We start from the raw sequence: 27918 nt of genomic DNA on the forward strand, positions 1-27918 counted from the left end.
ACTTTCTTGTTAAGTCATCATGAGCCCTATTCTCACTCATACCCAGTGCCCATGATGGTGGACAATGAATTCAATTTTCAGTACACCAGCTTTGCTAATTTTATAGCTTTTAATGCAACTTCCTTAATAGTTCAGCTGATTGTAGCTGTCTCATGTATGTTATCCATGGTTGTTATTACTCCATCTTTTTGGATGGACCCTTGGTAATGTGTGCAATTTAAAAAAATCCAGTTAAACGTCATTGTGGAATCACTGGTGGTAATGAGGGAGGCTTTCGAATGACGTGTATTTATTCTTTCACAACTTGGATTGTAAACCTAACCCTTATTCACTTGCTCCTGTTGTACTGGTTGCTTTTGATTCACAGATGTTTGTATGGTGTGGCTAGCAGGTTTTTAGGTACAGCATAAGCCATAGCATTATTAACATGGTGCCATTCTGAATCCACTTTCTGTGATGCCAACCTATTGGATGAAACACAAGCTGTAAAACAAGGGGCTAGATTAGCCAGCGAAAGTAAACATGCAAGCAGAGGTGGTCATCTAAATGGCTGAAGAGGACTCCACTGAATTACAAAAAGAATCAACGTTTTCAATTTCTTTCTTCTACCCTGAACAGACCACAACCATCACATGGCTTCCATTTAGAGTGAAGTGCCACCTGCTGTCCAGCAGGTGGTGATTACTAAATGCCCTGAATCCTGAACTCAGGTGTTCTCGTCCATACACAGCTGGCACAGTGAAAACTATAAAACACGAAGCTGGATTTGTGTAGCAACCACCGACCCGTTTATTTAATGCCTGCTTAGTCCACACACTCGGGCAGGGACTGCAAAATGAACCAGGAGCAGCTGAGCAGTACTGGCCTATCTCAGCAAGCCATTGACTAGAAAAGTGCCCACCCTGCAGTGAGTGGTCTGCAAGTAACAGAAGGAGTCACAGACTTGGGTGTTTGTCACATTTGCATACTGAATATCATTCAAATGTTAATGAGATGCAATTAGTCACCGATTAGAACTGACCTCAAAGCTAGAGTGCGCGCGTGCTTCTGCATGTCAGTTGCAGGCTGGTGCGCTGGGAGTGCTCAAACTCCTCGCGTCCACATGCACAGTTTTAGGTCTTTCTTCATGCTGTTTGTCCATGTCTGTTAGCACACCTACTTGCGTGGTCACTCCTGGGCATGCACGTGTGTCTTTATAATTTATGTGCCTCTCTTTTGTTGTGCAAATTAGAAGTGTGCAGTTGTAACAATTAAAATGAATGAGTTCACTACCCCTGAACCAATTCAGACTCTCAGAAGTGCTAGACTCTACTCTGTCAGCATCAAGAATAATCTCGAAACCAAGGTGCCAGTTCACAATTTGAAATGAGGAAGAGGACTGCCTGGTGGGAAGGTGGACATAATAAAAACTGACTGACTCAGTGACTGACTGATGGGTAGACCACCTTTCAATGTATAGCCTCCTCTCTCCATTTTCAGGGGGGTTTCTCCATGGACTCCAGTTGTCTCTGTCACCAAAGACATGCCATTAGACTGAATTGAGCATGGAAGAATGACGTACGTAACATCACATTGTCAAACCTGTTCAGGGCCACCCAGACCCAGAGCTGATTATGGCATAGTGTCGGATTAACTAATACAAGATAACATCTACAACTTGTATAAGTGGGGGGACCGGATTATTAATTCATTCATCTACACACCCAACTCTGTTCCGCCCTTGCACTTCTGAGCCATGTTTTCCAGCTTCACAAATCTGATGGGCATCCTCGCAGCTCATGCCAGTCCTGAGACCTCACTCTCTCCACTAATGCCAATTATGTAGCTCACGTAACATTTCAAATGTCTAAAACATGGCACCGAATATCTCCTCTGCTGCTGCACAGGTGGTATCCCGGTCTCCAAGGAAACAAGGCTATGGTGAGAAAAAATGAAAGATGGGCCCCCGGGAAGGCAATGGAGAGCTTGCTCAAGTCTGTTCTCTTTCCCTGTTTTCACATAAATATTTCATCCTCTGCTCCAGCCGTCTAGCTTTTCTCCCAGCCATTCTGTCCCATTTGACATCACAAGCAACCTTTAACTGCCTTGTGTGGGAACAATAAACTGAGTGGGCTGTACGTCATGTAAGAAGACCTGACCAGTGCTGCAAACACCCACCCACAGGAGGCAGTAATTAGGATAACTCATCATTTATGAAGGGACCGGTGAACAACACCTGTCAAATGTAAGTGGGCTTGCAGCCTACGCAGCACCCCTCCACTAAACATGCCCCGTTTTACTGGAAACCGTCTGCTGGAGCCATAGCTGCTGTGAGAGTAAACCCAGTTCACTCATACCAGTTCCATTCTGAAAAAGTCAGCTGATTACCCATAGGCCACTTTTATTCAAATCCTGTTCGCATGTGGACAATCCCAGTACCAGCATGCCCCACCCAGCTGGTTTCCATTGGTGATATTAAATCTCCGGCATTCTTTAAGAGCCAAACAAGTAGGCCCCACTTCATGAGAGCACTGGTTCAAACCAGCGCCATAATGATCATTGTTTCTATCAGAATCCATTCCACTAAGATGCCCTGCACACCACTCTACTGGACCCTGAAGGGCAGAGCCACTCAGCTTTCATTTGTCATTCTCCAGGCTGCCCCATCCAGCTCCCTGTCTTTCTTTCACCAGTTTAGATCTGAGACACAACTGTAAGCATTGTACCAGAGAAGGACTTGATAGGTGCCAGTAAGGTCCTATAAGGTATAAGGGTGGGCACTGGTGAGACTTTATGTCTTATCTAGAGACACAAGAGAACATGCCACCCCGTACCAACCATATGGAGATCTGCACTACTGAGCTACTTGCTTTGTAAGGGGGTGAGGGTATCTACACAAATGATGGATAAGGAATTAACTGTGCACCTATTGTGGCAGTGAGTTGTATAAGAAGTCAGACATGCCCCTTATGACCAGGCACCCAGTCGTCCTATATTGACTAGCCATTTAAGACCAGCTGGTTGAGTCTCAGCTGACTGGACTTATACCAGGTAGACTGAGTTCTGAATGGGACCACTTGATTTCTTAGCCATCATTAGCTGGTAAATGAGGTGAAGTGAATCACCAATCTCAAAAAAGGAAATCAGCCAATCTGGAGGAGGATCACTGGAGGTGCATGCCATTCTGCCCTCAGCACGAGGGTCCCAATGAAGTGCCGAGCAGCAGTGTCCTCAGACAGGCATGAGTCAAAGTAATCCTGAATGATGAGGTTTTACAACTGGATGGCCCTCTTTGGGTGGCTCTGTCAGTGGCACCTTAAGTACTGCACAGATACAATATGAATGAAGAGCACCTCTCCATTCCAAGCTCCAACTTACCGAAAACAATTAACGATGACACTCTTGTAAAGGTTAAATGAAATGCTGCCAGCTGGCTAGAAGAGAGGCTGCCCACACTCGCGTCAAGAGGGTTAGCCGGTAGACATGCTGCGAGCTCTCATGTTGAGTGCCTCCCTTCAGCATCCTCTGAAGACTATTTGAAGCACACATCACCAGGAAACTGCGTCATTTACATGTCAGCCCTTGGGTCAGCAGTTGAGCCTGTTTTCAGGTTACTGCTGCCTTATTAATGGCCACCATGTCTCCACCACCAGGCAAAGATGTTATACTGTAACACATTTGGAGCTGAGTACGCCTGGAGAGTAGGCTGTTGATGTTGTTCTACCCATAAAGTATACCCCACACAATATTATTTTTTGGGCTATTCAGAGGGTAGTATGAACCCAAAGGTATGCCCAGAAGCATGTATGAAAATTAGAATGCCAGCCCCTAGTTAGTTAGAAGCCACAAATTCTCTGAGAGCTTTCATTCAAAGTCATCTGAAGGTAAAGCAGTCAGTTTTAGCAGATCTGAATTCTAAAAATCGGATGACATGAAGATGTTGCACCTCTGGCACATCCTGCGGTCCTTAACACTTTGGACAGTAAATCACAAGGCTTCCAGGTCCATCTCCAGATCCCCAACTCCATGGGCTTAACCTGTATGAGCTCCAAATGTATGTGTATAAGTGCACCTGGAATGGGATTCATTATATAAAGGGAATATATAAAACAAAATGTATTGCTATAATTGTACTAGAATTTGCCTTTATGGCATTTTTCTAATGTCCATATGGGCATACATCTTAAAGCCATTGAAGAGGTGGCCACCAGGGGGTGCATGTGTGCCAACACACAACTCCTCAGTCTGAAGAGTACTGCAGGCAATTGACTGGACTGTAAAGAGCACAAGACTCTAGCTGGCAACAGAGCTGTGAAATGGCAGCACAAAAGGAGACCCCCCGCTTTCAAGCAGGAAAGAAGTTTCAAATTCTCATTTTGTAGCTGTCTTCTTTTAGCTGATCTCTTTGTGACTGTGGGTCACAGCCTTGTGGGCAGCAATTGGCTGCTATTCATTCTATGCCTGTGACACCTTGCCAGACAGCCAGCTATAATTTTTAATTATTACAGGATGATTGTGGGTTTGAATACTGCAGTCTCAGTCATGCCATTTTAGGATTAAATGAAAGCCAAACATTATGCCCTGAGGAAGTTCACACTGGTATATTGGCAAACCAGTGTGTATTCCTCCCACCAGCAAAACACAGTTAGCACACCGCTGTTCTTTATAGGGTAATCATAAACCCAGATGTTGGTGACGGTGGTGAAGTTTAGAAGCTCAAGGTCCCAGGCAGGCATACCAGTCACACATACATAAACACAATGAACCACATGGACCCACACAAGATGATATAAATCAACCCAGCGTCAACCATCCTTGGCAGAAGTGACAATCACAATTTGATGAAATGTGAATTTGGTGAAGTATACTGTGCAATTCTCCACAATGCCCCAGTTTTCCAGCGCTGAGGAGTGCCCCTGGGGAGAGCCTGCCTTCACCTATTTTTTTATTAAGTGACAACATTGTAAAGCAAAGGGGCTTTTTTTAAACTAAAAGTCTGGAATGCCTTGCAGTCTTACTTGGCACCTTCATCGTTGGCAAATACTCAGCACTATCTCTTCCTGTTATGCAATTATAGGCACAGGGCATTCATGGAAATTAAACACATCCACATTATGCTAGTAAGATCTCCAGACAAGATTCAAAAATCTTCCTTCCTGGTGTCCACCATGTGGTGCGCTTCACTTCACCCTTATAGGTGTACAGTGTCCTTAACAGAGTACAATGAAGTTCTTATTCACAAGTACTAATCAACATGCAACACGTCACCATTCTGATTGGTGAGCAGTCCTCCCTTACCTTGAAATTCCTGTCTTCCTTATCTGAAAAATCTCAGATTTGTCAAATCTCAGAATCCCAATTTGTCATTTGTTTATAAATTACTATTATTATTATTATTTTCTCCTGTTAACTGTGGTGGAATCCTTTGACTTGCTAGTCTTTACAATCACTACTGTGCATTTCAATCCAATCTTTAATTCTTCCTCTTTCATTGTGTGTGTGTGTGTTTCGCAGCTACTTGAAGTTGAGGGGTGGTGGGATGGAATGCATCACGATTCAGATGATGGGAGACACTCTGTCTACCCCCTCTTTGGCCTACTACACACTCCTAATGCCTCCATATGTACTAGTTCAAGAAAGTTCTGTATTTCAGGGTGGTTGGCGTCAGCTTGCAGCACCCACAGACCCTTCTAACCTGAGAAGGTGACCTAACTCTCTTGCTTATTGTTACTGGCTGACATAAAATCTTATGCCATGTTGCCCTTTCTTCTTTTGCATGGCTCACATAGCAGTATTCCCCTCATGCATAAAGCTATTCCTCATATCAACTCTCTCACTGGATGCCATCCACATGAAATATTCCAAACCCACCAGTGTCAAGGGCTCCTTCCATTTAAAATTGAACACATCCAACTGGGAAAATGGCACCCTTTAGATACAAAAGGGTCCTCCTGAAAAGTATAACAGACATTGGAGCACAGCCCCCATCAGAACCACTCCAGTCTGAGCAGGGCAGCATCACCAGCCTGGTGGGTTCCAGTCATTCATCATCTCTCCTCTATTAATCTGAAAATAAAAGATAAAAATCACTCTCATTGTCACTTTAGGGCAGCTAAAGTGGGTGAGAGGTGTGCAAACCCACCCTGGCCACTGGGTCCCTTTCAAAACAATCTGCCAGAATAACTCGCATATCCTGGAGTAATGTGAGGTTGGGGCAGAACCTGATCTCTCGAGTTGCCCCCACTGTGTGGCCGCCACCCGCCGGGCACAGTTGCTTGAGCCCCTGTTGCGTCTGTCGCGTATCATTTTTCTGAGAAGAGCCTAACAGCATTAGACTTGAAGAGCTCTACCAGCAGCTTCATTAGCCATTGATCTGCTGCCCTCCAGCTCTCAGGGAGCCACCGTATCCTGGAAACGATTGATTCTGTGGTGCCACTTTCAACATGTGCTTAAACGGCAGAGGTCAAAGGTGAAAGATGCCGGACAGGCACAATGAATTGACCCCCACTTTTACAAATTTAGTTCAAATTACCACTGGACCGAGGGTCAGAGACAGCAAAGCAAAGACAAGATGGGTCAGGGTGGCAGGACAGAGCAACAAGGAAGAACTCACAGTCAGAGCATAGGAGGAGCAGGGTGTGGGGCTCTGGAAAACTGACTTCCAAGACCAAGGAAAGGAACAAAGCCCCAGTATGTGGTCTGAGCAGTGGGTGATGTATGCATCCAATGGACTAAAGTCGTCAAAAGCACCCCACCCACACTCTTATGCATCCTGCCCATTAGTCAGCAACCAGCAAACCCAGTGATGCGCAGAAGCAGAATCTCAAAAATAACAAGATGGCAGACACACCACTGGGCCTCCCTTGGGCATTACAGCCATTTCCAGAGATGGTGTTTCTTACCAGCAGAGAGCACATCAGGCCAAGTGCCCTAAGAGCTTTTCAAGCTGCTCCCCCCCCTGCTGTGTTAAGGGGTCCAGTATCATGGAGACGGGAGCTCCACGTGCCCTCAAACACACCTCTCACGTCTTTTATGAGAAGAAGTCAATGGTTGAAATGTGGGGCTCCATCTGTTTTCTGACGCCACTTCCATTCTAGCATTGCTGACAGCCGAAACAGCAGGCATAAAGCAGAGCCAAATGGGCATCTTCTGCAGCTGCATCTTCAGCTTTCTTTCAAACTATAGAAAAATACTGATGAGCGATTGGAATCCATTCACCGATAAGCTATTATGACTCATCTGCTTTCATTCGGCATGTGGGGGTGTGCAGGCAACAGCACGGCACACAAGCAGGCATCAGCGTCTAATATGGAGCTGTATGTGGCTGCTCGGTGCTTTACAGCGTCATTCAACATACTATTCTAGCTTGGAAACTGAATTTCTCCTCTTCCTCCTCCTCCTCCTGCTTATCTCAAGGTGCCAATGTGACCACGTATGTCTCTGTGGCACAGAAACCAAGGCCCTGACCTTAAAGAGTAAAGGCCAAGAGGTCACTAAGGGTTAAGAAAGTGAGAAAAGTGGGATCTGGAAAGCACCGATTGCTCTTCATTTGCACCCACTGCCAGCCCATCAATCAGTCGATCAATCAATAAGTCCATTACTGGGAATAATTAAGAGAAAGGAAGCCCATTTATTATATCATTAGCAGCTCACAGACACCATTTTGGCTTAACGTCTTTCACCCTGACACATGATGTATGTGCTTTTTGAATATATAAAATATTTGGCATGTACTAATGATGTGGAATAAAGGCTGACTGATTGCATTGCTTTGGCCAGGCATGAAGGGGGCACTTGAGTCAGGCAGGAAGGACAGTACTAGGCGGACATTTGGCTTTAAACCCCAGGGACAGTGCCAGTGCTACAATTATCATAAATCAGCTGTATTGTGGATCTGAAATTGAGCCTGTGTTTGAGACAGAAAGGCAGTATATAAAATAAGACTTTGTGGAGTGATGCATAAGTGCCAGTTTCCACCCATCTTCTCATATGCTGCGGTTCTTCTGAGGCGCCATGCTCTATGCGGATTTACACACACATATGAGCAGTAGCTAGAGTGTCTGCATGTCATGAGTTGTTTTCTTGTGGGAATTTGTGAATGGATTTCTGGCTTTGGGAACTTAATGCCCAGGTCATTCTCAAGGTGGAGATGTGGGTGGGCTTTCCTATGGAAAGGTGTTACAAATGTTACTAGGGTCACAGGTTCAGTTAGTTTGTGATAAAGGCAAAAGCACATTAATATTCCAGCTTGGCATGCCACTATCTTCTTTTAGATTGGGACAAGTAAACAGAAGAAGTGCATTTAACCCCAGAGCAGCACAGATGTGAGACCAACCAGGGAAGCTTTGGTGGATGCTAGAAGAGGTGTTGGTGAGACCAGCAGGGTACACTTACCCTGTAGTCTGCATGTGAAGAACACCTAAAACTGAGGTCCTGACTATCCACGGTCATAAATGATCCCTGGGCACCCTTCAAAAAGAGTACGATGTTTACTGATGTCATGGCTAAATTGCCCACCATGGTCTAGTCATTCTGCCCCTAAATCATCCCTTATCTCCTACTGGCTAACAATCTTTCTTAGTCCTTCACCACCAAACAGCTAATGTGGGGTGAGTGTAGTGCTGCAATAATGACTGCCGACACATCATCCAGGTGAGGCTGCACATTGGTGCTGCTTGAAGTGGCTTCACATTATCTATGTAAAGTGATTTCAGTACTTATATAAATGTAATTATTTATTATTATTAAAGATATAAGAAGTGATGTGCTGACTGAGAAGGGTCCATGTCAACTTTATTGTGACTGCTTCCTACTCAGCCTGAAAGTTTTCAACTCCAATCTGTAGTCCAGGAATGATGAAGGAATACAGTGGCATTAAGAATTTAATGTGGCACATACAGTACATTAAAAGTGGACTTTCCCCATTCTGGTACCCCAGCCCTTTATCTTGACTTTGCATTTATTTTCACACTACACAACACAAATGCATTTCTCTGTGGTAAAAATCGTCATTTCTATAAGGTTTGTTCATCTGTGTGGGTTTGTGAGAGGGCACCAGAGTGCACGTTTCTGCCAGTGTTAATTTGAGTTTGTCAGTTTGTGACTGTCCGTGTATGTGTCCATAGTGCTTTGTGTCTGTGTGAGTGAACTTCTGTCACGGCTGAGCTTTTTGTGTGCATGACTGTCCGTCTGCATGTCAGGATCATGACTGTGAATACAACCTCTGTATTGCAGCACTTTGTGGTATTTGCCAGCACCAGCCCAATGAATTCTTGCTCTTTTAGGTAGCTTGCTAACCTTTGGAGGACAGCCACACTAAAATGCAGATTGTGTGCTTTTGGCAAGCCGGCTTTTTTATCGGCCGCCCTGTATTTGGCACTAAAGCTGCTTATCTGGAAATTAAATGCCAGCTCATACTGTTGGTGACTCAGCACTGATGGCATCCCAAGGCTGATTCAAAAGTCAGTGCCATTACAAGATTTTAGCATCTGTGCATTGGTTTATGCTAGTTTCTTTATTTTGGTGTGTACATGTGCACATTTATGTTTGGATGTCTGTATTTCTCTTAATGTTATCTAAACATACCAATTTAAATGCGTGTGAATGTATGGGTCATGGGTATGTTTTTGCGTGCATGTTTGTTTTTCTCACAATGTATGTGTACCCAGAGTCAGTTTCACTAGCTAGGCATAAGTCTGCCAAGGCACCTGCCTTCAACCATCACCCAAGCCACAGTGCACCATGGCTCCTCCTGCAGATGGTAGACCCATTGCAGGACAGTCCTATGTTGCTCCTTTGGGCTGTGCCTGGCCAGGTTCAATAGCCAACCCTTTGGTGCTCACCAATGAACTTCCCACTCAGGCCTGGCTCCAAGGCAGGGATCCAGTTGCCCTTTTCCTGGCAAAGTTACAGAGTCCTTGATTTGACTCTTCATACAGATCAATATGAAGTGCTTCGGGAGTATGGGGTACAGCTGGAGTGAAAGCTTGGTTTGCATTGAAAGTCAGACCCATTCCCAGTGGGTGTGGGACTCCACCAGGACTGCCCTTTGTCATTGAGTCTGTTCATAACTTTTATGAAAAGAATTTCTAGGAGCAGCCAAGGAGTGGAGGGTGTCCAATTTGGTGACCTCGGGATCGCATCTCTGCTAATGTGGTAACTATTGGCTTCATCTGGATGTGACTTTAGACACACACTGGCAGTTTGAAGCTGTGTGGGAAATGGCTGGGATAAGGATCATCACCTCCAAGTCTGAGGTCTGAGTTGGGGATGATGTGCTGCCTGAAGTGGAAGTATCTCAGGATCTTGTTCATGAGTGAGGGAAGCAGGGAACAGGAGATCGACAGGCAGATTGGAGCAGCATACAGTCATGCAGATGTTTTACTGGTAATTCGTGGTGAAAATGTACTGGTCAGTTTACGTTTCTACTCTCACCTATGGTCATGAGCTGTGGGTAGTGATCAAAGGAACTAAATTGTGGATACAAGGAGCAGAAAAGAATTTCCTTTGTAGGGTGTGTGAGCCCAGCCTTAGAGACAGGAGAAGGAGTGTGAACAATCAGGAGTAGCTCCTTCAAATTGAATGGAACCAGTTGATGTGGCTTGGACATCTTGTTAGGATGTCTTCTAGACAGCCCCCTGGACAGGTGTTTCATGCATGTCCAACCAAGAAGAGATCTTAGAGGCTGGTCAGATTATATGTCAGTATCACCCCCCAGAGGAGTTGGAAGAGGTGGTAAGGAAATGGGATGTCTGGGCACCTTTGCTTAGTCTACTGGCCTGCAAACTGGTTAAGCAGAAAATGGATGGCTGTGGAGCTGCTCATTTATTGTGCGCACATGCATTTGCATTAGCTGGTCTCCTTCGTGCAGTATTTGTGTATGTATGTTGTCAAGGCATGTAGCTATGCGTGTGGACATGCATGTGTTGCTCTCAATGTTAGCTTGCATGTGCAGGTTTATATACAAGTGTGTATTGTATTGTGGGTGTGCATTTTTTTTGGTTTATGCCAGTATTTGTGAAAAACTCATCCTGCCTTTATCAACTGCACTAAACAGATGTTTAAAATGACTGTATTACACTTCAGGAGTGAGTATTTCGATGAAAATGCACAATTAGAGTGATTTAATTCCACTACCCCAACCAGGCCCTCAAACAGAATCAACAGCTATATATCAGAGGCTATCGAGAAGCGATGTGATCTACAAGCAAGCAGACTGTGAGAGTCCATGTGTGTGTGGCTACAGTCTCGTAATGTGGTGTGGCACATACCAGTGGGAGATAATGGGTAAAGTTCAATGGCTACCCAAATCCCAGGAGCCCAATGGCTTAAGCAGGTTAGCTTCTCTGCCTCCCAGTGCTGCTGGCCCACCCACTACTACTTTAGCCATTGCTTGGCCTCACCCTCTTTCTTCACTGGACCAAGTGAGTACCTTGCTGTTTAAAAACCAGCAGCATAGTCTACCAGAGTAGTGGATGAAACAGCATTATGTCAGCCCTGGAAAACTGTAAGAGAACCTCTTCCACTAACACAGTTACCTAGTCACATCGCCTCTTGACATACTGAAAACTTTAAAATATAACTAAAAAGTGCACCTTTGTGACAGTGATTTTGCTCGGCCCCAGAGCCCTGAGGCAAAGCGGGTGGGCTGTCGGGATCAATGCCATTGAGCTCCTTCTTCCAAGCACTCAGTCAGGCCCATTTGACACGAGGAGTGTGGAAGACTTATTACGGACAAGAAATTGCTCATTTGCTCGCCAGGCTGTCCTCATTGCCGCCGCTATTTATTGCTCCTAGGAGAGCAGGGAGACGCCTCGCGCTGCGGCTCTGAATCATCACCTCAAACGTAATCGATAGACTTGTACTCTGCAGGCGATTTGTACAGAAGGGCCTCTTGCTGTCAGAGTGACGTCTCATTCAGAGCTGCGCCCTGCCACTCAGATGCCCAGCAGCACAAGGCAACATGAACTGTGCTTTTGGTAAGGTTAAAGGTTATGTTTTAGCTATCAGAGGTCATGAGGAAAGTAAGCAACCAATCCATAAGACGGATAAGGCAATCTAGGATTTTGCTTTCTTGAGTCTCCTTGTGCCTCTCTCTACCTTGTGCATTCTGACCATTCATTTTACAGGGTTGGCACATCTAAAGGAAGAGGTGCTGCCTCAAGCGGAGGAGTTTAAATCTCTTGTTCACGAATAAAGGAAGAAGAGACCGAGACATTGATAGGCAGATTGGAGCAGATGCCCGTTATCAGTTGTGGTAAAGAGAGAGCTTTGCTGAAAGGCAAAACTCTTGCTTTACCAATCAATCTATGTTCCTACTCTCGCCTATGGCCACCATCTTTGGGTAGTGACTGAAAGAACTAAATTATGGATACAAGCGGCATAAATGGGCTTTCCTCGACAGAGTGTCTGGGCACAGCCTTAGAGAGAGGATGAGGAGCGCAGACATGGGAGGAGCTCAAAGTAGAGCTGCTGCTCATCCGCATCCAAAGGAGCTGGTTGAGGTGGTTAGGATGCCTCCCCTCAGGAGGGGTTTCATGCATGTCCAAAAGGGAGAAGACCTCAGGACAGACCCAGGACATGCTGGAGAGAGTTGGGGAAGGTGGTAGAGAAAAGGGATGTCTGGACATCTTTGTGTAGACTGCCCCCGTGACACAGATTCAGATCAGCAGTAGAAAATGGATGGATGGATGGGTGAGTGACTGGGTTTGGAACAGAGAGCACATAGCCCAGTCAGGCTGGCAGACAAGGCATTGCTTGAAAGGCCGTGGATTCGAACAGCTGAAGAAACTCACACCTCTGCCCACACACGGCTGGTGCACTTCAGGGTTTGACGGAACAACGCAACAAAGCAGCTGTGTAAGGCCTTGTCTCCATCTGGGCACCAAACCAAGCAAGACAATGCGAGAATTGTGAGATGCCAGCTCATCAGAATACACACATTAGGATGGGGAGACAAGAGAAATGAAATGAAAACTGAGGTGCTTCCAGATATAAAGAGGGGTGGCATGGGGTTTTATCCTTTATGGCAAGCAGGCCTCCAAATGTAAAATTATTGTCAAAGAAAAGGTTCAGTTGGTAGTATGACTGGCAGTATAGCTGGCAACATTAGCAAAGCAGGAATTGAGTTCTTGTCAACTCCAAGTCTTGTGGAAGGCACTATTAACGGCTGAGCTCTAACAGCCTCAGCAGACAGCCATATGCCAACTTGCAGCTGGTGTGGATGCCCTTAGCCAGGTGGTGATGTTTGTGGTCACAACCTGTTAGCATATTCACATTCACCCTGAAACCCCCTATAATCAATCCACATTATTCTGAGATTATTAGCTTGCTGTTTTTTGGTCCCTGAGTGGGCTGTTTGTAAACAGCACATAGGGGGCAGGGCTGCTGGGTATTGTCTTTTACAAGGCTTTAATTCTACTGCCATTTCCTAATGAAAACACAAATCTCCATATTATGAATAAAGGGCTGACTTTACAAGTAGGGAGTAATTAGAGGGAATTAGAGAAGGTGGCGGCATGAAATCATGCCGTAATTAGAGATACGCCAGGCACGTGACAAGATGATTTGGAGCAGCCATGTGAAGTCATCACTGCTGAACACTCGGGGGACAGGAAAGCCATAATGACTTCATCGTTCCATCATTTTTTTTGGGGGGGGGGGGGGGGACTGGGTCAGAGCACATCGATGGGGTTGCAAGCAATGTCATCAGCTTTACCTGTAACCCTCTGGAGTGAGCTTCATGATCAGACATCGTGGCTCCTTGCACTTCCCCTGGGGTTGCTTATGAAGCAGCTTAAGGATTGCCAGTGGTGGTGGCATGCCTAATAACTGATGGCGACAAGCCTAGTATTTGAATATGGAGAGGTGGGGATTCACACAAAGGAAAATCACTTCAGACGAAACCACAGAGCTTGGTGTGAATTATAGCGTTGGACTTATGTGGGCCACTCAACTCACTCACCTGTACTCCAATTACTAAAAATATTGGGAAACTATTGTAAAAGAGCTCTGCACTTGATCACTTCATAAAATAAAGGATCTGCAGAAAAAACTGAGTTTATCCCAAAAACAATCTAACTTCATGATTTCAAGGTTTCATCTCATTAGAAGGGCAAAGCAGAATGCTTACCAGCTGCTCACAACTCACTCCATTATGGGCATTAGCAGTGGCACGCATGGCATTTCTTGCATGAGCCCACTACCACCATCACAGTTAATCTGAGACCACCCAGTGCTCATACCTACATGAAGCCATTTCAAATAAGACCCCATTTACCACATTCAAGGAGGGCAGACATGGCTCCTGGGACCTGAAGCCATCCTGTCAGCCACTCATAAACCTGAAACAAATATGTACAATGTTCATGAAATGTACATGATAAATAAATAAATAAAGCAGGGCAGGCAATTATAAGAGGATGGAGGGAAGGCAATGAGAGCAGAGCAAATGGTAGCTTGTGATGAGAGAACTGGCAGAAAGGGTAAGGAGAGATGACAGAATGAAGGCTAGGGAGTGATGGGATGGGGAGACTGTCAGTCATGGAAAGAGGGAGTGGAGACAGTGAGGAGAAAAGAGGGAGGCAGTGACAGGAGAGGAAAGAATGAGCAGTCAACAGAAGGGTAAAGTATGGGCAGTGACGAGAAGGTGAAGGATTGGAAGTGATGATTGGTAAAAAGTGGGAAGTGATGAGGAGCTGAAATGGTGCACTGAAGGAAGAGTGACAATAGACCACGATGGAAGGACAATATTTAAGCAGTGATGGGGGAATGGCAAACAGGGATGGGAAGACTGCATTAGTGTGTGATTCTGATTTATTTTCTTCTCTGATTCTTTACTTTACCCCCATTTGGATTAGTCCTCTCCATACTCTGCACTATTAAAGGGTGCCGCTAGCCACATCTTTTTGCCGTGGCATTGATTAGCTTTCAGCTTCTGTGTTTATGGCTCCCCTTTACTGCTCTTTAAAAGTATTTAGTTGTTCTTTTGTCTGCTTTTTCATTTTTGTCTAAGTTTAACTTTTTGCGTCTCTCTTTATTCTGCTTCCCGAATTTTGAATTACTGTATTGTTTAGACTGACGATTTCAGTTGTTAGATTGTTCTTTTGACAAAGATAAGCTTTTCTCTTGCTTTAGGATTTGTAATTTGCCCTTGGTTACTTTTTCCAGCTTTTATCATATTCCTTATGTGAAGAACTATTCAGTTATTTCCTTTTTATGTAAGTTTATTAGTTCATTAATGTGACGTGTTCAGGGTAAAGTGAAATTCTTACCTGTATATGCAACACGTCACAACTCTCCGGCATCAAGATTAGTGAGTATAACTACCATATCAAAAAAAGGTCTGTCTTTCTCACTTGAAAAACCTCAGGACACAATTATCGTAACAGAAAATATATTGTATTGTTGAGAGTTTTCCATTTAATCAACGTAAGTTGGTTAATTAATTAAGAGAGTTAACACTGAATTATTCTTTATTTTTAATCAATGAAAAATTTATCAAACATCAGTTTAAGTGGTTTCCAGTTTTGACCTTCCCTGTACAGACAAATGAGAAGTGAAGGGAATAATAATAATAATTCTTTGCATTTATATAGCGCTTTTCTCACTACTCAAAGCGCTCAGCAATTGCAGGTTAAGGGCCTTGCTGAAGGGCCCAACAGAGCAGAATCCCTTTTGGTATTCACAGGATTTGAACCGGCAACCTTCCGATTACCAGTGCAGATCCCTAGCCTCAGAGCCACCACTCCGTCCTCGAAGGGGATAATGAGCAGGCATCGGCAGGAGGGAAAAAAAAGGGTGGGCAATAACAGCTGGGCAGTGACAGAATGGTAAGATTGTGTAGTGGTGGCATGAGAAGAGCATAGTGATAGGGGATAAAGTTGGGTCCTGATGGGAGACCACCAGTCCTGATGTTGCTTATTTTACTTTCATTGAATGCACCTTTAAGCCAAAGCACAATATTGCAGCTTTGTTGTCATTTCAGCATCAGAGCCCAGAGAGATGAACTCACTCAATGACAAACACAGAGACGACTAGAAGAAAGGACTGAACCAGCAGCCTTGTGATTTACAATCTAAAGTCTTAAGCTAAAGTGTCCTCCATTGACCACATGGCAAACCACCATATTTTCAATCACTTCCATGATCACTTAAAATCAGAATCTGCACAAGTCAATCATGCTGTGCTCTCAAAGTTTTAATATCTAACAACATCTCTTTGCTCCTATGACTACACTTATTTTATAATAGAGAATGAAAGAGGTGAGGTGCATTTTAATAAGAAGTTAGGCAGATAGATTTATTACAAACCTTACTGTTTAACTTGCAAACCAAATAATGCACAGTTCTGTGACATTCACCAATTATGTTCTATTCGCAATAGTCCAGAGGTTTCTAAAAAAAAAAAACAGTCACTAGCCATTGTTTAAGGAAGCCATCCCTACAGGTCTCAGACCACGGAGGAGTGAGCAGAATTTATTGCTTTGTGCAAGCCATTGCGTTAATTACAGTGTCACATCAATCACGCAGTCAGTTAGGAATTAGACAAGGATCAGATAATTAAGGTGTAATTGAAGTAATTGTCTGAAGAGAAACTCATTTGGACTCCACCTCTGGGGCACTGTGAGGCTTCTTTGCATGAGCTAGCAATATTTTAAGGTGAATGAGAAGGGTTCCTTTCTGCCCCCCAAATCCCAGTCAGTGTTCAAAAATAGTTATGTAAGCGGACAAATGGCTGAATAATCACTTCTGGTGTACATCAGGAGGAATGAGAAGCATAGGTGGGAACATGCGACTCTGAACCAGGCAGACAGTGGCTATGAAGCCCAGCCCCGCATTTCTAGATTGCTTTCATACTCACTTAGCACCGCTTATGTAAATGTATTAGTCAAGGCTCAGACATAAAGAAAAAATACAGAAAAATAATTGCAAGGGTTTCAGTGGTTTCAACAGCCTAACAATTAAGGAGACAGTTCTTACATTGGCAATGGGGATGCCATGTTTCAGTCGGCATTGGCTCTACAATGTTCAAACAAGGGTACTTTACTAGAGCATATGACAACGTGGGGGTGGACTATGACCCGATATGACTATAGGATACTTAGGGCATAATAATATTAACATATTACTAATCAGATCATTCCCAGACAAACACTGAGATCTCCTTCAATAATATGGCAACAGAACCAGAAGTGCCCAATCTCTTATTAAGATTAAGATGGTCCTCAAGGAAACCTCTTAATGTGTGGTAATGGAAGATCAGCCATCTCGCCATATTTAGCTATTAATGAGAAAGATATATAACCAACTTATTCAGTCTGAGCCATTATTAAGAATGTTCCTTCTGCCTCAGTAAATATTCTCCGTACTGCTTACACTGGGCTGAAGAGAACCACGTATTTGGCTTATGACAAGGAGTTATGAATGGTGGCATTAGCAATGGGGACCTCTTCACCAGTGTAATCGACAAAAAGTAACAAGGGTATCCTTCCAACAGAGACGCATACAGGTACTACTAAAGATGTCCACATGCCTCGAGAACTGAGATGCATGTCATAGGTGTCTATCATCTGAATAACAAAGACATGTCACCAAGAAGGACTTGTTAGCTTGAATACATTTTAGGTATCTGTAGACATTAAGCCTCTGCCAGAGTACAAAAATGCAATTAAACAACTCTTTCTTACACAATTCCAAATCTGTAGTTGACTGCATTATCACATGAATAATATTAAAACAGCCAATTATAAATTGTGAAAATTTACATAAAAATAAATTATTTATTTATTTAGTTAAGGACGTGAGAATATTCATAAGTCACACCAAATTATGAATTTGTCTAAGGCTTTCCATAGTGACCACCATCCTAAGACACTTCATATGTAATAGACAATAACTTCAATGCTTCGAGTTAAGACAACCCACTCAGCTGTACAGTGAGTCAGTGGTGGGGATTGATATGGCAGCCTTATGCTCTACAGTCCAGCATCTAAACCACTAGGCCACATTTCTTGTGCCAGTTGAATTTATTTACTAATCCATTTCTTAAGCATTAGTGGGACGGCTCTTTTCAGGATGTCCTTGTTTACGACTTCAGCAGTAACAGCCCTCTGTGGATTGAGGGTTTGCAGTTCTAGAGATGCAAAGAGGAGCTGTCCATGGTGCTGAAGCCGGGAGCAGCTGTCAGACTCGTATAATTAACCCTTTGCAGTCGTATTTAATTTTCAACATCACGCTACATTAGTCGTAATTAATTATTGAAAAAACGCCAATAATTACAGCAGTTATTTTTTCAAGCACGTAGGAATAACACAGGCCACTTTTCTCGACCAGGCGACTGTGCAAATCGGTCAGAAACTTGCAGGGCCACCAGCGGTGGCCTGACGACCTATAGCGCACTTTTTACTAAGGCCAGTTTTCTGGCCTAACGACCGCAAAGGGTTAAATTGCTACTTATTCTCCTAAAAAGCATGGCCACACCAAGTCTTGGTGCTGCACTGTTTCCAAGGGCATGGGACTGACCATCAGGGTCTGAATCCATTACATTCCAATAAGTTGCAGGTCTTCTATGTCATAAGTAGCCACATGTGTCCTCCACTAAATGCATTGCTATAAATTTCCAACAGCATTGTCCAGGCAATCTGCTTTTTCTGTGGTAACCTCTTACAAGCCTAAATCAATAACAACTGGTCATAAAAAAGAGAATTATGCCCAGGATAATTTGCCAAAAATATCTTATAGATCCGGTTTCACCTAAGCAAAGTTCTCCCTGAGAGATCATTTCATGGTTATTGCGTATGTGCCTTTCATGGTTATTAGGAAGGCACTGTGCTTTACAAAAGCAATTTAGACAATTAGAACAAAACAAAGGAAGTCAGGCAATGATTGGAAAGGCACTGCAGTCTAATGAATAAGAAGGGAAGCTGGTGGAAACGGTTTTTGGAGGTTAAGCCTCAGTGCATGGTCCTCAGCACATTGGGGTCTTTACTGTGTATCAGGCAGACAATTATATCAAAATGATTTGACTTCCTTAAGTGTCACACAGTTAATTTAAGAGCAGACACAGAGCTTGAAACCTTACAGTTTAAAGTCTAATTAACTTCACCGCAATGCCTGCCAAAAACCCTTTAGGATTGTATCACCATAAATGTTTTATAAAACAAAAACAAAGACATAAAATAAGAACAGGAATTACCACTGCTGATACTCGCTCATGCTTTTTAATAAGATAATGGTAACAATTTCAATAGTGGCTTTGCAGCCAGCAAACTCTAAAAAATGCAAACAATTCAAAGCATACAGCCCTTGTTTTTGCCACTATAAGGCTAATCCTTCATTGTCTCAGCATTTCTCAGCAGACTTGTAAATCTTTCACAACTCTAACTTATCCATGTTGGGTCCTGTTGCTTCATCACAACCCTACACCTTTGGGGTATACAGTTGTCTTTCATGAGTTTTATGCAGGTCACTTCGATGACATTTCAGTTCGCTTTGGTGATTTCCAAAGAAATTGGAGACTTCTTTTTTCCAGCAAACCTTTCGCAAATTTTATATTGACTTGTGTGCTTCCTTCTATTTTCTCCAGAAGTAGGGTAAAAGAAAATAGTGCAACAGGGTTGAAATTTCAGCTGTAAATTTTCAGTTAAATGACACGCTGAACACGACTCCACCATTTTGACTTGATGTCCGTCTGTGTGAGCATAGTGTATGTGCATTTGGGTGTGAATGTGCACAAAATAGACACTCTAATTATAATCCTGAAAATCTACAAATCTATTGGTTTTTAACAGAACTGGTTCAGAGCAACCTCTGGTTTGGCCAATGTTTTTTTGTTTTATTATTCACAACGGCTCTAGAAGTTTCCATGTAAAAAGTGCCGTTGGTTTACCATTTTGCCATATACATTCCAGACTAAGGTAATAAGGAATAAAAAATATTTACAGAATTGTTTAAACCATTTTTTGAAATTCTCAGCTGTTATTGAGGAGTAGTAGAAGTCAGCAAGTCACCCGTAAGAAGATCCAACATGTCAACTTGGTGGTCGCTGATCTCCATCTTTCAGCACTGGGTTTACTTTTATCAGGTGAGCACTAATGTTAGCCACTGGAGCACACATTCATTGCTAACAAGAGTGATGGAGAATGCACCATGTTGAACTGAGCAAGAGATTTTAATAGACTGCTCATAAATTATATTGTTAATTTGCTGTAGCGGGTGTGGTAATAACCTTGAATTATTATAGTAAATCCAGCATTCTATTTATCCTTGCGCTAACAGACTTTAGGTGTTCTGCTGAGTGCACATACATATCCATGACAGACAAATTTAGTCCCAGTAATCCACCAGTTAAAATGCAGAAGGATACTGAAGTGTGGCAGGAGAACTCACTAGAAACGCAGAGAACAAGTGGAATCTACAAGAAACAGGAATTAGCCTGGGATGATGGTGACCAAGAAGTCACAACTAATTCTAAACTAGACAACAGTATTAAGTGGGCATGTTATGCAACAACAAGTGAAGGCAGGCTGGTCATGGGATGGATCAGGGCCACTGGGGTCAGCACTGAACAGGTATGGTCACATCGCAGCCAAGATTTAAACAAAGACAGTCCCACTCTTGGTAGTAGCAGAAATGAGGTTTCTCCACAGGGTTCATGGGATTAAAATCCATGCCACGTGGAGCACAGCTTTAAAGCAAAAAAAATTACACCCTGGATTTAGAACTAAAGAAACCCCAAAGTCTTCACCTGGAATCTAAGCCCCATTGAGGGTTTAATGTGCCCAGTCTGAGGTAACCATAAGACAACATGGAGGGACTGTTGTCTACCTTTCTTCCCCAGCCCATCAAGAAAAGTTGTTTGAAATTTGGATAAATGAATGAATGAAGCACAACTAGAATTGCATGAATGAACAAGCAGAAAAGAGACAGGTCTTCAGGTATAAGAGAAAGAACATCCTAGAAATAAAATACAGAAAGTAAAGGGACATAAGGCCATCACAACAGACAAACTGGAATACCTTCTGGTCACTAAGGCAGAGGTCCAGTCAGAAAAGTATAAAGAAAAATACCAACTCACCTGAGAAAACAATAACCGGCACAACAATATATGATCTTCTAGGGGTGGTTCAGCCACCAAGCCTCAATGAACTGGGGAGCTGGACAGGCAATGTGCTTCTGCTCTCAGGCTCTGACCCAAATACTAAGAGACCATCGTGTGTTCAGTGTTGCCGGTCATCCCTGATGAACAGTCACATGGGAAGTTGCACCCACCCCCATATAAAACAGTGTGCCCAGCAGGGCATACATCACACCATCTGCAGCCAAAGCATTTAACTGACAAATCTATAGCCATTTCTGTCCTGTGGAGATTTCCGGGTTCTCGGTCACAGGGCTTTATTACAGTGGCATATTGCTGTTAAAAAAATGTCTTTGTATTGACCCAGGGCCTTCAGTAAACTGGTCATGCCCGCTTTGCCAGAATCATTTCATGGAGTTCAAAGGACCTATAACATTCTATCTATGAATGCACTTAGCAACACTTTGTGATGTATGCAGTGCAATCAGTGCTGCTCTTATGACAGCCATAAGGTCACCAAATAAAAGCAGACAGAATGAAGTGACAAGGCCGATGACAAAGTAGACAGATAGCTACAGTTCACAGGGCTTTGGTTTATCATGTGCCATTGATGCTTTGAGAAATACAATTAATGTCTGCCTTCTTGCTCTTGTGTTCCAAGAGATGAAAAGATGAGGCTGGCGATCTACGGGAACTTCAACAGCAGGTACCTTATAGACTAAGAAGCGACATGTGCACAAATGTATACTCGGGTTTGGGGGTGCTAGAGAGTGAAGATGAAGTTCACATAGAAAGCTTTAAGCCTCACGGGTGCCAGCCTACCACTGGTGCTCCATTATGCGTGCCCAGATGAGGTGTGGGCCAATGCTTTGGCAATCTTCTGCTGTAAATCATGCATTTGAATATGAATTATTTCCAAAAATGAAAACTGCCCGACCATTCATTTGGATTGCAATGCAGTTAATCCATTCAAGTATGGCAGGACTCCCACTGTACTCAGAACTTTTTATGTTTCCAAAAAACTGAATCCTTACTGAAGCCAAAGATCACTAACCAGTTATTATGGTGAGAAAATGTGTGCCCAACTATTGATGGCTAAGAGGATGAGAGAGTACTGTACAGGGCATAGGTGTGGCACCAAAAAGTAATACTGGGTTTAAATCTTAGCCTGGCCACCATCTTTGCGAAGTTTATGCAATCTCTCTGTATCTGTGTGGGGTTTTTTTTCAGTATGGTGGTGTTTTCCCAATTCTCAGAAGGTATGTGTTCTGGGTTAATCAGCTCCTCTAAAATGGCCCAGTTTGCAAGTGCATGTGTGAGTGCACCCTGCGATTTACATTGGCATTCCATCTAAGAGTGAGTGTCTGTCTTGTGCCCAATGTTGCCACTTTGAAGTGATATTCCCTCAACTGCTGGTTTCTGCCTTGTGTCTGCTCCCAACACAATAGGCTCCAGCTTCCTTAATTCTGCAGTAGGAAATGGCTGGAAGAAAGGACAGCAAAATGAATAATCAGCAACAACCACCAGAGGGCAGTATTCTTAAAATAGTTAACAGTGCCTCTTGATCTCCATGAACAGAAAGTACATTTTGGGAAATTCAAGTTTGTTTGCTTCATGTCTCATTGAAATTAACATTCAAGGCTAAAATTACCAGACATGGATGTCTTCAACAAACCGTGACATCCCTCTGATAAAAGGAAAGGCAAAGGAAGCAGGGCTGTGTCTGATTTGGTCTGAAGACGCAAACACAAGTTAAAGAGAGTGAAGAAGAAAGTCAAGTCAAGCCAGTTTATATTTGTATAGCACTCTTCACTGAATATAGACTCACAGTTCTGTAACATGTTTACAGATAAAATACTAATTACACATTTGTAATAAAGGTTTTGTAGCCGGGCAATCTATCTCAATTCATTGTTGAAATCAGTTTTGTCATGTCATGTTGCTTTTTACTGTATCAGGTGCCTTGTTGGTATTCGACGTGAAGAGGTTATATAAATAAAGATTGATCGATGGACACCATCCAAGAATTTTTATTTTTATATATTAACATCAGTAGCATGCATCATCAAAAGGCAATTTACAGAGCAAACAGGAATATAATAGCATATGTTAACACCCTGAAAAGGGATTGTTGGTTTTACCTTTTTCTTGCCAATATACTATGTGAGCTTACATCCTACTGTATAGTAGATGTAAAAGGCACACAGACATATGAAGGGAACTGTATCAAAGATAAATAGTCAGATATGATAGGCACTACTGTTCTAGGATTTCTATGACAAGGAAGACAGAAGTTTCAAGGTAAGGCTGTTATACTCACTAATCATGGGGCTGGAGAGATCTACCTATCTATCTATCATTACAACTAATACGATGCCATTTTAACTGTTAGTTTCTAAAAAAGATCTTTATCAGAAAAGAAAACAATAAGCTGCAAACAATTCCCTTGAACCCCCAGAAGTTAGACCTGCAATCTCAGCATTACTTAACGTATCTAAATAAATTAACAGCGTACAGTCAACTGCAGTGGAAATCATTACTCTAGAGCAAATCGTTAAGTAATCATAAAGACTCAATCTCATAATCGTGTCTCCCCCCAGACCTAAAATGATAAGCTGTTCTTCTTTTAATGTACATTTATGTGCAACAAGGCGCACAAAAAAGAAACAAGTTCTGGATGGGCACATTCAACGTGGGAGAGAAAGTCATTAGAACGCAGGGGGAACACACAAACTCCACAGAATGAAACCCAGTCAGCAACTGAGCCAGGATGCAAACGCTCTAAGCTGGCCCTGTGCACCACTATTGTTATACTACTCTAAAACACAAAAACATAAGCAACCGTCTAAAGCAACTGCTTGTGATTATGTGACGCACATGATAAACCGTCATCACGTCCCACTAAAAGGAGAGTCGGGAGGAGCACCAACTGTTATGAGAGGCATGCCAAGCATAGCCTTTGTGATATCACGCAAGAAAAGATAAAAAATAAATAAATAAAAGTCATCATGCTCTCACACCAGAAAGGATGAACACAAACTGTTAGGATTTTGTATTCAATATGAGTTATCCTTATGCAGTTAGAGAGAGAGGTGTTATGATGTCACATAAGAGAAGCAAAAGAAACAGGCTGTCATGGTCAGAACATGGTGGAAAGCTTAGCATCAGTCACAATGAAGTCACTCTAAACAACAAAGGCACTAATTGTCATGATTTCACACCAGGGAAGCTAAGCATAAGTTGTCACAATGTGATTTGAGAGCAGCAAACACAAGTTGTGAGGTCACTCAAGAGCGGCTAAAGCCAAGTTGTTACGCAGTCATTCAAGACAAGTTATTTACTAAGGCCCTCATTTGGGAAAATACCAACCTTTGTACATTATGAAAAGCTGATGGCGCAAATCTCTTAACAAACACAACTGTCATATTTCTGTTCATTTAGAAAAGTTCCCTTTCTGCAGTTAAAATGTGCATATTCTTTTTGAAAAGATATATCCAAGTATGGTATTCTGGAGAAATTGTTGTAGTTGTGCATTCTGGATTCTAATTAGTGGTTCTGAGCAAGTGTGAGGCAAAAAATGACTCAGCCTCAGAAAGCAGCATGAGCCATCGTCAAGTGAGTGAAGCGGCGATTTGATGCCAAGGCGCCGTTTAGTTCTCTAACATGCTGTCTAGCCTGCACCTCATTAACGCAGACTCCAGCTTCAGTCTCACTGAGACCTGTTAGTGCTCAAACATCTTTCTTGGGGAAGTCTGCGTTTTCATTGTAACAACTTATACGTGTACTCCTGCTGTACATGCACGTGACTTTATGTAAATAGAATCTGGCAGTGGTTTAGTACGTCCAGATTTATTACCTGAATTTTAAAGAATTTAAGGTAGTAGATGATGGCTTTATTTATTAATTGAGATGTTATTATTCAGATATTTACTTATTTGGCTGATGCCTTTATCCAGGGTAACTTACAACATTTATGATACAACTGCTTCCATTTCTCTCATTTTTTTCAAATGGAGCCCAGGCAGGTCAAGTGACTTACTCATGGTCACACAGTGTCAGTAGCGGGATTTGAACCCACAACCTCAGGGTCTGAAGTCCAAAGCCTTAGCCACCATACCACACTGCCTTCACTGCTACTGACGTCAGATTTAAGGACCCATCTGTGTAGCTTCCTAAATGAGGGCCAAGGTGTTACAAGCTCCTAAACACAAATCATCATGATGTGACTCACAAAAAGGGGTACTTATGTCACAGGAGATGGTCTGGGCACATCACATGCAATGTCACTGGACAAACAGTCCTAAAGCTAACTAGAGGACCCAGGAGAAAATGAGTATGCATGCAAGAAACCCTCTTGACTCAATGCCGTCTACTCTGCTCCTCACCTTTTTTGTCTTGCTGTTGGCTGGTGTCAGTCCCTTCACTTTGGGCCTTGGGTGTTGTTTCCTTGGCTTCAACGGCAGGCACGTCGGCTTGTTTGGGCTCTTCTTTCTCCGTAGTTTCGACAGCATTCGGCAATGGGGCACTTTCAGTGGAAGCATTGGGGGTGGCAGTACCCTCCTCGGCAGGAGGGGCCTCTTTGTTTTCACTCTCCGCTACCTGCTTTTCCTCCGAGGTGGCAGAACTATCCTTGGCCTTTCCTGAAGAGTCAGTCCCGGCAGCAGGCCCCCCATCATCCTTACTGGCTGTGGCAGGTGCAGCATCAGTGCTGGTGGCTTTCTCTCCATCCTCGGTTTTGGTGTCAGCATTGGCTGCATTCTGCTGTGGTGCAGCATCCAACGGGCCATCTTTGTTCTCCACCGCTGGAGAGGAGGCTTCTTTCTTATCCTCACTCGCTGCCTTTGCTTCCCCCTTGGCCGCTGGACCATCCTCCTTCTTCCCGTCCTTGAGTTTTTTCCGGATTATGTGTCCACGGAAGCTAGCCTGGATTTTGGTGGCAGCCTTATGGGCTTTATCCTCAGGTTTGTTGCCGTCTTGCTCAATTTTCTGGTCAGCCTCGTCATTCTTCTCAACCTATGGTTAAAGAAATTTACAAAAAAATTAACAACTTAAAAATATTGAAAAACATAAACATGGCAAGTATTGCCTTAAAAATGAATTCCTTTTAATGTAATGAAGAAAGAAAAGCAAGATAAAATGGGTGAGCTATGGGGCCCAAGAAAATTCAATAAACTCAAGCATTGACCACTTGTTCCCTTCCATTAGGGGACAAACAAAATGAAGTGCAAAAGAATTCCAGCAACATAAAGTCATTACTATGACACTAGACCCCATGAGGTGCAAGCCCATGCAGACATGTGTCTACTTTTAAACAAGTTTGTTTAAGTGTGTCTCCTGGCAAAAGGTTTATACTCTCCAGAATCCACAGCAGAAGTGGTGAACTCAAAATCAATTCTTGGTCTCCATTTTAAAACAAATAAGCCAGCACACTCAACCAAGCCTGTCATGGCCTTCTGTATTTTGGGTACCTTATCCCAATACTTTTTACAAAAAAAAACATCATAGTATATTTTCCTCTCGAGCTTCTGCCAAAAGAATGGTGATGTTTTGTGAGATATCACTTGCTAGGAGGGTTCCCCTGACCATTGATTTTCTACAAAGTTCCTGGCATACCTCTTCATTCAGCTCTGCAAGATGCTCAGTGTGAGATGCATTGTTATCTGGCCCTTTGTTATAAAAATGAGCATAACCAGCCTGTAAGTAGCAGAGTCAGCCCAATTGACATTTTTATACAAAGAAACCTCTAGTCCTGTCTCATCATCCTAGCGCACCTTGTTATAACTGTAGACCATTGTCTCCAACATTGCTGCACTATGCCTCACAGTTTCGAGCCAGCTCATCAAATTGAGTGAATATCACCTTGAAGGTGAACACACCTCCATGGCTTGACACTTCATCCAAGACTACCCATCTTGACCTGACCTCATGGCAAACATTAGGCCAGCACAACCTGAATGGAATGACTTCATTTTGCAAATTAGTGTGTCCTCCACTTTACCTGATTTTGGAGTGCATTCATAAATCACACCAAAAAGAAGCTTGGGACATATCAGCATCATCAGGCATTAAGGGGCATCAATCCATTAAGAAGCTTACTCAGTCGTACCAGGTCAACATGGAGGCACACATTAATTTAAATACTTTGTCTCTGAGATGGAAACAACGACAAATCAGATCTACAAAAATGAGCTGAGTGTGCAGTTAAGGAATCAGACTCAGATATCTGAAGTTGGGGGCTAAAGACTGCACCTCCATGTGACCTCCTTTATGAAACTTTACTGTACTGTATGAATTTATACTTTCAGGAACCATCCCCTCCTTACAGCATTCATTTCTTCGACATGCTAGATAATGTACCAGGCTAAGACCGTATTCATTCATCTATTGTGGCAGGTGGTCGGGTGTGGTCATCAGCCGCCTGCCTATTTAAGGGGCCGCCTCCCTTCAATCAAGGCTGGAGTCGGGTGAGGAGCCAGACGAGGTCGGAGAGGAGGCGGCAAGGAGAGGCCTGAGAAGAGAAAGAGAAAGAGAGAGAGAGAGACGGCTGTTGGAGAAGCCGGGACTTTGGGTGACTGTTGGGGGTTTGTGGCGGTGCACTTAGGAATTGTATTATAGTAGTGTAAATAAACGTGTGGTGATGGCTGAAAATGTGTCTGTCTGTCTGTGTCCGGGTTTCCTATTTCACAGTGGCATAGTCGGCAGGATGCTCCACCTGGGTCAAGGTGGGGACCTGCATTTAAAGAAATGTCTGTGAAAGGCCCGGCACAACAGGGGAGCTCACCCACGTGTCGCAGGGGCGGCGTGCACCTAACCCCATAGGTACAGAGTGTGTCGCGGACCATTAGTGGTCCGTCGTTGAACTAT

The 27918-nt window shown here is 43.3% G+C and overlaps 2 protein-coding genes across 2 annotated transcripts in view; both read right to left on the reverse strand.

Moving 5' to 3' along the window:
• arhgap31 (Rho GTPase activating protein 31) overlaps positions 1-27918 on the reverse strand; it is a 1181844-nt gene that overhangs the window by 300518 nt on the left and 853408 nt on the right. The gene's annotated exons all lie outside the window — the stretch shown is intronic.
• Positions 1-27918, reverse strand: part of gap43 (growth associated protein 43) — a 94811-nt gene that overhangs the window by 48750 nt on the left and 18143 nt on the right. The window contains exon 2 of the mRNA XM_028800479.2: positions 25440-26067. Coding sequence (XP_028656312.1) covers positions 25440-26067 — 628 coding nt within the window. The remainder of the gene's footprint in view (positions 1-25439; positions 26068-27918) is intronic.

Source organism: Erpetoichthys calabaricus, chromosome 4 (assembly GCF_900747795.2).
Source record: "Erpetoichthys calabaricus chromosome 4, fErpCal1.3, whole genome shotgun sequence".
In the NCBI taxonomy this organism is placed as follows: Eukaryota; Metazoa; Chordata; class Cladistia; order Polypteriformes; family Polypteridae; genus Erpetoichthys; species Erpetoichthys calabaricus.